Source organism: Catharus ustulatus, chromosome Z (assembly GCF_009819885.2).
Source record: "Catharus ustulatus isolate bCatUst1 chromosome Z, bCatUst1.pri.v2, whole genome shotgun sequence".
In the NCBI taxonomy this organism is placed as follows: domain Eukaryota; kingdom Metazoa; phylum Chordata; class Aves; order Passeriformes; family Turdidae; genus Catharus; species Catharus ustulatus.
Window position 1 is genome coordinate 20,906,019 of NC_046262.2, and position 13,371 is coordinate 20,919,389.

The 13,371-nt window shown below is 37.7% G+C and overlaps 1 protein-coding gene across 1 annotated transcript in view; it reads left to right on the forward strand.

The window, feature by feature from the left end:
* Positions 1 to 13,371, forward strand: part of LOC117010635 (regulator of G protein signaling 7 binding protein) — a 37,918-nt gene that overhangs the window by 20,438 nt on the left and 4,109 nt on the right. Inside the window, exons 3-4 of the mRNA XM_033085376.1 lie at positions 3,115 to 3,245; positions 11,766 to 11,913. Of these exons, the coding sequence (XP_032941267.1) occupies positions 3,115 to 3,245; positions 11,766 to 11,913 (279 nt within the window). The remainder of the gene's footprint in view (positions 1 to 3,114; positions 3,246 to 11,765; positions 11,914 to 13,371) is intronic.

The following is a 13,371-nucleotide window of genomic DNA, read 5'->3' on the forward strand; positions in this document are numbered from 1 at the left end:
GTGTAAGAGCTCCCTCTATAGGTTTTATTTTAAATTTTAGCTTAAGAAAATTACCCTTCTTGTCAGCGCTTTATAAGCATACTCAGTTGAACAACATTACATGATTTTTAAACAGCAGGATTTTATGGAAAGGAAGCCATTGATTTTATCAATGGTTAAGGCATGAGAATATAATAGATTTATTAGCACAATTTAGTGCAGTATTGTATAAGATCATATTATATGACATTTCTTTTGAATAAGGGTCTTCATAAAAAAATCAGCTAGACTAACTGAACAGCTGACTTGAGGGATTATATTAGAAGTCTTCATGGACTTCTAATAATTTGGTATATAACTTAAATAATATTAAATAATAGTTAAGAATAAACATGTAATAATCAGCATTCTGAAATTTATGTCTGTACTGGTCCCACATTCAACATTTATCATGGCATGGCATTGTACACATAGAAATAGAAAACTTGATAATACTTTAAAAGGAAATGTTAAGCCATGTACACAGAATTCAGGGATTATAAAAGAAATCTTTGTTGGCATTCATAGCAGAGCATTTGGCTTTCAGAGATGAAAATGAGGCCTATATACATGCATAGAAGCAAATTGTTTGGTTGCAAACTAATGGAATTGTTCTGGTCATTATTACAATTAAACACTAATTAAATCGTTTGAGACAATCAGTGAGGGTACTGAGCTGGAAATAATTCTCATTGTATAAACTCTATATAATATTTTTCTGGGATACCACTACTGTTACTCTGGATTTGCAAATGAGAGAAGAATTTTACCCATAGTCCAGTTAGAAATGTTCTGTATTCTTAACAAAACAAGAATGGGTCAGAACATGTGTATATTGTTGACATTTCTAGTTCTCACTTTCACACTGTTCATAAATATATTTAGCAAAAAAACCCACATTAGATTTACAATGGCAAAAAAAGTCAATTAAAATGCCTATGGATACTCTTTTTGAATACTCTTCCAGCTTATTTGTAAATAAGAAGCCACTAATAAATCTGAATTGGCTCATGAGTCAAGCATCTTATTTATAATTGCCACCTTCCTAGTCTGCACAATTAAAAATTCTGTCACTAAGAGCAAAAATGTTTTAAAGAAAAGTTTTCACTATTTTTGCTTTGTAGGAATTTAATAGCTGTGTGAGGAAAACACTGGTTCTGTACACTTATGTGCAGACCCTGAAATCTTCTTGTCAGTGACAGCTAGAAAGGAACTTTGTAAATCATAAACAAACATTGCAAACAAAGTTCCTGTAGTAGCCATGACTTCTGAGGGGGTCTGGGGATTTCTAACATCTGAAACAGTGCAGAGAAAAGTAGAACAGCCATATTTAAGCTTTTGCCTAAATCTACTACAAGGAAATTACCTTTCATGATGTAGTATCTATTTCTCTTAGGGATAGACTTGTGGTTAAATAATCCTAGTTTTCAGAAGAGCTAGACAGATTCAGCTTGACTTGCGTGAGAAAGAGGAGTAGAAACTGTGTCTCGTCATCAAAAAAGCTCTCATCATTGAGCAGAAAAAGGTCATCATTACCATCTCTGGTGGTTTAAATTTTCTGCAGGTTCCACTTTGCACAAGAACATGTATGGTCAAGTACCCTTCAGGTGGAATAGACAAATCAAGGCTTCAGGACAGAAGAAACCTTGGTCACAGAGAAGTGTTCAGACACCTAGGAAAATTAAGCGGAAACTGAATAGGCCTGTGTGTTTATTGATGGGATTCCAGGACTTAGGTATTGCAAGAAATAAGCAATAAATTTGAAGACCTAAATTTTTTACTTGCATCCTCAGTATGGAAAGTAAATGGGTCTCTACACTCCTGAAGTTTTTCCTTTAAGGGAGGTAACTGTGTGCTCATTGAGAAAAGGGCTGCAAGAGTAAGTGATGGCAAGGTGGGAAGCAGAATTGTGGTTGAGCCCTTTCTGTTCTGCACCATAGTCTCATTCTGTATTTGTGATAAGATGCAGAAAGTATCATGCATGATAATTTTTCGACAAATTAAGACTTCACTTCTGAAATAGAAATGTAGACATGGTTTGATTAAGAGAAATAAACATTTTATAGTCTAGCCAAAAGAAATAAAACTCCTGGGATGGGCAGATTTATTACCATTTGTTTGGTGTAGCTCCTGTAGTAACAGACCACAGCAATTATAATTTATGCTCCAGTAATTTCCTGCCTCTTTGATGACGTCTGTAATGGATTGACAGGTGGAACCAATTGTCCTTTGTCTCTTCCAATTCCAGCATAATTTTTATTCAATCTTCAGTGTTTTTGGTGTTTTTGATTTTATTTTTTTTCTTTTTTTAGCCTAATTTTTTTCTTGTTTAAGCATTCCTGATTGTACTGCTTTCCACTTCTGTGATTCCAGCCTACAGAAATGATACTTAATGTCTGATTTTACAACCAGGCATGAGAATTGGTTCCTAAGTCTGGGTAAATTATTTTCTTGGTATCCTAAGCAATTGAATGGAGGTGTAGGATTTCGGTTTTTGCTTTCAAGATTGTTACTACTTTCCTGAAAAAAGCCTTGTGCATCCCATTTTGCTCACAGTGCAGTATCAGATCGCTACTAATTTAAATATGGGGGAAAACAAGTTCAGGCAGAATTTATAGAACAAGTAGGCTAAAACTGACTTAGATGAGTGTGCTTTCAAAGTAGGGTTGATTATACTTGATACAGGATTTGCAACCTGAATGGGGACTGTTAAAGTGACCCAGTAATCTGCATCTCTGTCAAGACCAAGGGTAACTGAAACTGGATGGTGAAAGAAGGTTTCAGTCTCACAGAAAATACTTATCTAAAGCTTTTAAAGAGAAGATATCTCAGTCACTTATTTACCCGTTTTCCAAAAACATGCAGAGGAGATAGTAAGGATGTGCAATCTTACCAAAGTCAGCCCAAGTTCTACTATGTTAAGTCTAGAGTTTTATAGTCCTTAAGAATTGTTTCTAAATACAGGTTGGTAGAAAAAGCTTAATAGTTTGTGAAACAGATTCTGATGTGGTTGCTTGCAACAGTAAGGAATTGGATTTTGTGACCCTGACATTATTCTAGTCTTATTCCTAACTATATTTTTCTCTTTTATTGCAGCCCAGAAGATGGTGAAATCCATCCTGAAATCTGTAGACTATATATCCAGTTGCAGTGTTGCTTAGAAATGTACACAACAGAAATGCTAAAGTCCATATGTCTTCTAGGATCACTGCAGTTTCATCGGAAAGGTACTGAATTGCACAAATACACAGATGCTTGTTTTAGAAAAAGAACAGTCTTTTTGGACAGGCCTGGGTATTCATGAAAGACAAAACACTGTCCTGGTTTTGGCTGGGGTGGATTAATTTACTTCATAGTAGCCATCATGGAGCTATGTTTTGGATTTGCGCTGGAAACAGCATAGATAATACAGGGATTTAGTCATTGCTAAACCCCCATGAGGTCAAGGCTTTTTCTGCTCCTCACCCCACCCACCTGTGAGGAGGCTGAGGGGGCACAAGGAGTTGTGAGAGGACACAACTAGGACAGCTGACTCCAGCTGACGCAAGGGATATCACAGACCATGTGGCATCGTGCTCAGCCTATAAAGAGGGGAGAAGATGAAGGAGGGTGAGGACATTCAGACTGATGGCATTTGTCTTCCCAAGTCATCATTACACATAAGGTAGCCTAATTTTCCTGGGGAATGGCACCTGCCTACCCATTGGAAATGGTGAATAAATTGTTTGTGTTGCTTTGTTTGCATGCATGGCTTTTGCTTTACTTACTAAATTGTCTGTACCTTAACCCATGAGTTTTCTCACTTTCACCCTTTCAGTAGTCTGCCTCATCCCACCAGGGGTGAGAAGTCAGCAGCTCTGTGGAGCTTCATTGGTGTCCGAGGTTAAACCACAACAAGCACCAAACTGTAAAATTAATATATATATATCTATAGATAAGTTTTCAGTTACTGAAAAGGAGCTCCATTTCTGTTTATCATCATTACAGAAGTGTGCCTTATCAGGTGTATATCACTAATGTCCTCACCATTTAAAAGTCTGATTGTTTTTAAAAAAGAGTGGTTGCTTAAGTTTTAGCTGTCATTAATTAGACGCGTGGGCAAACTTAGTAATGTTATTAGACGTATTTGTTGGGCAAGATATGTTATTACTAGTGTTGCTGTTACTATTAGTTTTCTTATCTCATTGCTGCTTCTAGTAAATTGTTCTTATCTTAACCCATGATCTTCACCTTTTATGCCTCCAATTCTCAACTCCAGCCTGCCCCAACAGAAAGAGGAGAGGGAGGGAGTGAGTGTCCACTCACTCTCTGTGGTTTGGAAGAATGTCAGTGATAGCACTAAACTGGGGGGTGTAATTCCTAAAACACTACCAAAGCAACAGGTAGATAAATATGGTTCAAAATATGCCCACCTTTATAAAAGGAAATACTAGACTTGAAACTGAAAGGAGATGTCCACACTTCAGTGAAAATGCACCTCCCTAACCCTTTCATACTTGATTAGCTGCCTACTGAAAGGAAGATGTAGAAATGCTGATAATTTACTAAATAGTTTACTTAGTAACCTCATTGCTCAGTGATGGCACAGGCTGATTAGGGCTGTATCTGTGCTGATATTGTAACTACTCTTTCCCCAGATAGTATCTTATCAATCAAAAACTAGCTAAAGCAAGACATGAACTGTTATAAAGGTCTTGTTATGACCCTATTGCATTTCCTGACATGCCTAAAGGTCCTGTAGTGTACTTTTCATATCTAACTGTAGAATTTTGTTAAAGCCAAGGATATTTTTATTATGAGAGTAAGAATGGGAGATTCTTAAATGCTTAACTGAGCTTCTCAATTATCTCCTCAAGTCAAAAATAAGTCTATAAAATAGGAAGAGAGAGAATGAGCAGAGCCTTGGTAAAAAAAGATAATAGTAGCTGTCAAAATGAGTAGTCATTTTTCAGACAGATTGTACTGCATTGCCTAGCACTGGCAACAGTTGTCAAACCATCTGAACTGCTGAAAGTAAATAGCTTAAAGTGACCTGAGTTACTCTGAAATGTCTTGTCTCTCCCTTTTGCCTCTGAATGGAACCTACATTAATAACTTAAACCAAACTTCGAACTAAATGTCAGAAGTTGGATTAAGGCAGTTTAGTTCCTATCTGGCAGTACTTTGCTAGACATTAGTTTCTCAACTCATTACGGAGACAGTCATGATAGCTCTTCTGTCCTTCCAAATAGAGTGATTTTTGTCCTTGCTAGATAGAGGGTTTTAGAGATAAACACAGTAATTTGGCTCCAAGCTTCTGTGACATTCTTTGAAAAAAATGCATAGTAAGCAAAAACTGTATGATCACAGGGATTCAAATAATTTGAATATCCAATAGACAATTGCCTTCTTGTATTAAATATTTAGTATTGCCAACACCTAGAAGTATTGCAAGGGCGTCATGCAAAGGTGGAAATTCCAGTCCTGTGTTTAATGGTTTTTTCACCATGAAGGTAGCTGCACGTTAGGCAGGCACCCAAAGGGGCTGTGAAATATCCATTCTTGGAGATACTGATAACTCAAATAGTCCTGAGCAGTCTGATGCAAGTTGGCCCTAGTTTCAGCAGGATGTAACACTAAGTGACTTTGCAACCTATTTGCAAACCATACTTTCCATTGGTTTCTTTACCTACAGAAAGAAGGCAAAGTACATAAAATTATCTCTAGGAAGGAAAGAGAGAATAAATTCACCATTATAGAACATTGTAATGCTGCTGTGTATAGATTTTTTATTTCTCCACCTGTTTAGTTTTTCACAGGTCTTTCATCATCTGAGTGACTGTATCAAAAAAAGTTTGTTGTGTACAAAGGGTATTGCCCTTACAATCTTTGCTTAAATCGTAAGTGTTCATGTTTGGTATTCTTGTGTCTTGAAGCTAATTTCTGAGGGTAATCTTTTTCATTTGGATATAGTATTTCCCCTCTCTAGCCCTTTTACCTGCCAGACAATTTGTTAGGTTTTTAAACCTCCATGAGATTTCACCAATTCATATTCTGACTCAGGAGGCAGCAGAGATTCAAGTAGAATGACATGCAGACTGTTCTTGGCAACCTGTGGCTTATAAATAAATACCTGTGGGTATTGGTACCTTGATCAGAATTTATCAAATAAGCTTTAGAACTGATAAAACTAAGGCAGTGTGCTGATGTTGATGTTCTTTTCCCAAGAGAAATTCAGCCAGTAGGAAAGAGATGTCATACTAGGAAAGAAATTCTCTTAAGGAAACACCACACAAAAATTTGAATGTCTGAGCTCTGGGTCTTTTGACTGCCTTTCACTGCACATATCCTGTCATACCTCCTTATCTTTCTTTTCAACTATTTCAGAAGAAATATTCCTTTTTTTTTCCTTGTATATGTATCAATCTTCCTGTGCAGAAATTTCTTGTATATTTACAGTGCTTTAGAATATCTTACTGTCATAGAACCTCTACTAGGAAAGTCAGTCAGGCAGTCTATTCTTTCTTTGAGATATAACTACCACAGTGGGGACAAAAGCCATAAATATTTGCAGCTATGTTATGCAGTAAGTAAACTGAGGTAAGTGCTCTTCAACAATTTTTTGTAAGATAGATGCACTACAAAAGCCCAGTGTTGGGAATATATAATGATTCAACAGTTCAGTATTCTGAGAGTTTGCAAAAGGCACAAGGAATCATGCCTAAGTATCTTTAATTCAAGTGTTTGTGCTTATTAAGTCTTTGGCTACCTGATCATTTATCCTAGTATTCCTCCCTTCCATAATCCCAGCATTTCTGGATAACTAATACACATATAAATGCATCCTTGGACATAGATCTTTCTTTTATCCTAATTGCTTAGTGTCATATATTTTATTCATTGCACACCATGAAGAAAATAATTACAGTTATGTCATTGTAACTGAGATGTGTGAGTCCTACCTGACATATAAAAACACAGGTGAGGTCAGAATGATGCCATCATTAACCAAAGTGATAGGCACCTGTATAGTAATGCAAAAAATGCAATAATTGATTCTTATAGGAAAATCAAGCTTGCATACTACTTGTGTTTCATGTAAGAAATTAATATAATTAATTATTGTATTTCCAGTATGTGTTTTGTGATAACGGTGTGTTTCCTTGAAATGGTATCTAAAAGTGATAGTTTATGTTGCAAACTACAAAAATAAACTATCATTTAAATGACCTGATTTTTAGAATTTTGGAGGAGAAAGGAAGGATTGTTTAATGGTTATGCTACAATTTCGGTGTTCTATTTAAAGACTGGTAGATATATGTTATTACTTATACATGTCACTTGTGCAAGAGTGTAGAAGAGCACACAGGTATGGAGAAATAAAATCAAGAGACTCATCCCTTCTTATACAGACACTATGAAGAAGCCAAGGAATGGAACAAAAACAGCCATGAAAAGAGGGTAACACAACTTCTACTATAAAATTGTTATTCCTTGTGAGGATTGATAGACATGGACTCCATTTATGCCAGCAAAGCAAAGCAAAACAGCAAACACCAGTTTACCAGTATTTATAGGTCACTATGTTCTTACATGTCCTGGTTTGGAGGACAGGTGTCTTCTAAGAAAGGCAGAAGCCTCTTTTTGAAATGGAGAATGTAAACCCTCTCTCCAAATTATTATAATTTTGAAATTAAGGGGCTTTCAGGCAAAGATATGGGAATAGGAATAACAATTCTTTACTAGGAAAATTAAAACAGAAATACAGCATTACAGAGAACAAACCCAAAATACTGACAGAGTCAGAGTACAACCTGACACCCCCTCAGTCAAGGTGTTGGTAGCAGTCCCATTAAATGGTGGCTGCAGTCCTCCTGGAGTGAGAGATATGGTTCAGTTGAAGCAGTGGTCCTATAGAAGGGTGCAGTTTTCTTCTGAACGTGCAGTGATGAGGTGGATTGATCTGGTCTTCCTCTGGGAATCCAGTCGAAAAAGGGCTGCCTTGGTGTTCCAAATCTCAGGTTTTATCTAGGTAGGAAAGGCTTGGCTCCTCCCTCTGGCTGGAGCATCTCACAATGGGATGATGTAATCTTATCAGTCATACAGCGAGATTCAATGGGCCATTAACAGAAGATATCTTCCTGGAGGAAGGATGAGTGAAAAGATAAAGATGATTGCCCCACCTGGTTTTAACAGATGGCCCATTAGCAGAGTATCTCCCGCAGAGATAAAGATCACTGCTCCACCTGGTCTCAACAGATGGTGATAGAATAGATACTTTTGGTCACGTGCTGTATTGCAACCTAAGACAGTACAAAATTTTTTCACTCCGACTCCTTTGTCCCAGTCTCCTTTAGAAACACAATCTCCTGATTGATCTTCTTACACTAGTAATGTCCTTGTTACATCTTTCACTGGCAAAGTCTTTGTTACCCCTCGTCAGAACGGTCAGCATCAGAGGGTCAGAGTGCCCCGACATGATGTTTTCACTTCTGTTCTGGCCTTGAGTTTACCTCTCCCATGGCTTCCACCATACCAGGGCCAGAAGGCAGCACTACCCAGCTCAGCTTCTGTAGCTTCTGATCTCCGACAGTTCCTTTTGTCTTTTCTTTAATAACAGTATTTCCAGTGAGACAATCTTTAAGTTCTGCAGATCCCAAGTGTAAGTGAAGAATTTAATTCATCAGACTGTTAAGCATATTTGTCAAATGCTTTTTTTACTTCCTACACAATTCTCTCCTATTCCCCTTTCTAGGTCGTGTACATTAGCTGTGATATATAACTTGTGCATTTATCCTTAATTACCAGGTTAGAAATCCGATCTGATATCTGGAATGCTGCCCTCTTTTTGAGAGAGGGATTCTCTCATCTGTATTAGTCTGGTGTTCCCCTCAAAGATCTCTAGTTCCTCTGCAGTGAAATCTAACTAGCACTGAGGAACATATAGGAACATATATTTTTTTGTCTTTTCATTTTTTCATTCATCACAGTTTCTGTGCAAATTATGTGATAACTAAAAGTAAGTGCCTAGGGTTGCATGATGGAAGCAAACACAGGGATCACCACAGAAGCAATAAGGGGCACAACAGGTGAGACACATAAAAACAGATGATGTATGTAACCTTACTGAACTGACAATTTTCTGCCATCTTATTTATCCTCACTCAAGTTTGATCCTCAGTGTAATTTAACTAACTTTATTTAATTTCTTATCGAAAGCATTTTCTGCTTCTTAAAAAAAAAAAGCTGAATTACTGGTGAGAAAAGGAAGAATACATCATGGCAACTAAAACTATTAAAAAGCTTTCCACTGACTAAATTAAAAGTAAAATTTAGAGTTTTTATCAATTTTTTAAAGTATCTGTGATGGAAGATATCCTTACCAGCCACTGTAAGAATGAAAAGATTTAAAAGCTTTTGTTTCCCTATAGGCTGTGACCATGGTAGAAATGTTAGGCATGAGTCATACATTATTCAAGCAAAGCCTTTGTTATTAGCTGACTCTTTAACTGCTTTCAAGAGACTGAGCAAATGATCTGAAATTCAAGAAAGGCTTCATGAATTGCTCACAATACAACAGAATTACTGGTAAAGAGCTTTTTCCAGTTGAAATGAGATCTGTGTAGTTCATTCTGCCAAATCTACAAGAGCTTGTCTTTGTGCTGACAAAAAGAACATTACAGTTTCTGCTTCTGTTCTGAAGCTGAGAAAAAGAACCTTGCTATTCTTTCATCTAGTGCTGTTCCTGTTTCCATTGAAACACCTTTCACATCCCTGAAGGATGCGTCTCTACAGCATGTCACCAAAGATCATTGCAGGTTCCACCATAACACTTAAAAATAGTGGAACAATCCACTAAAACCCTGTTTCACGAGTAACACCTTGTCATATCAGTGGCAAATTAGATGGTTTACCTGGAACCTTTTTAGTGAAAAAGTAATATGTGAGATATTGGTAACATTATGTTTTGTTATGGACTTCTTGTGATGGAAAAAAATAATGAAGCTTATCTGGCTTAACAATGAAAACCGTTCCATATTAATCACCTTAAAATAACAGCATAAGCTGCAGTAAGGACAAGAAAAAATTGAAAGTTAAACCTACAGGGTGATAGAGGGTAAAGCATGTAGTCTGCAAAGCAGACAGTCTGCTATTCCACAAGTAATTAAGTCATCTTTCAGCATAACAGCTTATAACCAACAGAAAGGTCTTGGTTTGATTCTGTCTCCCCTCCCCTATAATGTCTTCACTTCCTCCTTTCCACTGCTTTTGGAAAAGGAGTGATACAATCCTCCTTCTCTGGAACTTACTGGATGTGTAGGCTTTTGACTGACCTTACTTAAACCACTTTATCAGAAAACATCACATTTTATTTTTCCTTTTGTTGGGGTAATCTATCATTTCAATAGCTAGAGTAGATCACAGAAGGATTTGGCAAAGCGCAAGTTCGCAGTGGATGCCAGTAAGCAGCAAAGGAAGGATGCAGGAGATTCTTTTTATAGAGGCTAAATTTGTTATGGTCAGGTCTGCACTCTAGGATTAATTTAGGTAAGTGTGGGCTTCCTACTGGCTTTAAAGAACATTAAAACACAAGCAAGTATCTTCTGTAGCATAAGCAACATCTAGTTCAGGACAGGTAGCTAAGAATAACTTTTTTCTTCTTTTTTTCAATGGAATAATTTACCAGAATGCAACTGTTTAGATTGCTTACTCAAAAATATTATCTTATGATCCAGGAATTTCTAAATTTTAAAAAACAATGTTTCCTGCCTGATAACAGGAATATATATTTGTGATGTGGAAGAGAAGTATACCATGGTCTGCAGTCTTGGTCTCTTGCATCCCAGAAAAATGGGCTGAATAACCACTGCTCTATTAGCTGGTTTTGTTCTTCATGTACTTTGTCAAACTTTACAGGAACAACTCAGATTTGTGCCAATGTGAAAATTTTTCCAATTGCAAAAATTGCGAAATCAAAAAACATTTCCTACTCAGCTTTTCATACTATTGGTTTAAATGTTGACATTTGTCTGGGATGCACTTCAGTGTGAATTTTCTTCTGTATTTGGTGCCAGAATTGTGCTTGCCACTACAGAAAAGAAATGCTATCGGGTAGTCCAGAGGAGATTTGCCAAAATATCCTACCAATGGTTAAGTCTCTTTCATGCTCCATTATCATGATCCTTTATCCCATTATTTTCCTCACAAAAGCCCTGGAAGAGTTGTCATGAAGCCCCCCCCCCCTTCAATTTCAACACTATATTTAATTTTCATACAGGGAGCATGAATTAAGTAGATGTGAACACAGAAATGCAGAATGCAATACATTTGAGCTGTGGGTGGTGGCTGCTTAAATCATAAGGTACAAAATTTCACATTTTTGGCTTTTGTTTTCCCTCAGTATTGCTGTATTACTGAGAAACAGGGATTGCAGTGTTCATTAGTGTCAGAGTTTGTTGTAACTTGTACAAGAGTTTGGAAGTTGTTTCCAGAATATGTGTTGTAGTTTCCTCACTTATTTTGTTCTATTTTGTCTTCTGGCTTTTATTTTTGTTCCATGAGAGCCTCTGGAGTTTAATTTAACCCTTTCAAGTTGGTAAGAGTAACATATGACAGCACTCTGATTTATAACTTGGTGTGGTCTACTCTGCAGTCTTTTTCTCCATTTGTATTGTGCAAGGTCAAGTTCAAAGCATCTATTAGATAATTGAGTATTCATTTTAATCAACAAATATTAATGATATATGTTTTGTTTAAATATTTTAAAGGAAAAGAACCCTGTGGCCCACCCAAGATCTTAGATACCAAAGTGGAGGAGAGTTCTGAAGTACCTATTTTAGAAGACACATCATTATCACCAACAGATATTCAACAGCATCTATGGCAGGTTTCCACAGATATTGAAAACACTGAAAGGTATGTGTAGCACTTCATTCCTAAACAAACAAATTTCTTTCTAGGATTTATTTGGTTGTATTTTTTAATTTGACAACCAATGTTTCCACTAAGAAAGTTATAAGTACAGTAATTTCACAACTATAAGGTGCACCAAATTATAAGGCGCACCTCTGGGAGTCAGCAAATTGCGCAATTTTGTACATTATATAAGGCGCACCGGACTATAAGGCACACTTTTTTTTCTGCAGCGAAGATCCGTGCCACGTGCAACAAAGTAACGAATTAGTAACAGAATCCCATGATCGTGGAGTTTACTGGCAGGTGCTCAATTTGCAAACATTTTTCACAGATTGGTGTAGCCTTTAAACACAACCCTAAGTGCCCTCCCCATGCGCGGGCCCCAGCACTCCCACCCGCCCCCGGCTGGCGAGGTGGGGCTCAGGGTGGCTGCGGCTCACGCCTCAGGGTTGCTGCGGTTCAGGGCGGCTCGGGGCCACCTGCAGCTCGGGACTGCCTGCCCACTCCCTCCCTCCCTCCCCGTGAGGCTCCTGTGAGCTGGGGGCTGCCCGCGGCTGCCCGGTCCCGCCCACCCCGCGTGGCTCCTGCTGGCCAGGGGCTGCCCGGTCCTGCCCACCCTGTGTGGCTCCTGCTGGCCTTGGCCGCCCGCTCCCGCCCCCCCTCACGGCTGGGCTCATGGCTCGTGCTTCCGGGTTGGCAAATTTTGCAACTTTGTACATTATATAAGGCGCACTGGACTATAAGGCGCACTTCCGGGTTCGGACCAAAATTTTAGTCAAAAGGGTGCACCTTATAGTAGTGAAATTACTGTAAATTAAATAACCTGTTCAACAGAGTTTCTGATTTTGTGAATTATGCTTGAAATATGCTGCACTCCAATTCTGCATTTCAAAATCAAGAAAACAGAATCTAATTCGTTTCAGTTAGTTCTGTCCATAGTTTTAAATTTGGGAGCTTTAGGAGGGGAATGTTGTAGCAGTATTATCTTACCCTCTTAACTATGCAGCTGAAAGACAAAAAATGAGAGCCTTTACTAGAGAGTAATCTGATGGCCAACATTTATTTGCAAAGTCCTATTTTGAGGCTTTGTATATTAAGTTGCTGATGGGATTTGAATTGTTATCATGTTTTTTACATAAGGCCATAATGTGGAGAATCAACAGAGCAATTTTTTCTAATCATGGTACTGCATTTCTGAGAACAATTTTATGTGTAGATTAATAAAGCAAGACCATATTGCCTTAAATCCTGAAAGCTTTAAGACATCACAAGCCTGTAGGTCTGCCATCTATGTGTGAAACGGAAATCATTTGGAAATTCCTGTCCCTACTTTCAAAACATATCAAAATGTAGTTTGCTTTCAGAGATGATGTGTTGTTATTTTATTTTCCATCATCTGCCTTTCAGAAAATCTAATGCCAGAGTTCTTCCAAGGCAGGTGAGAGTGATAGCCCTGTT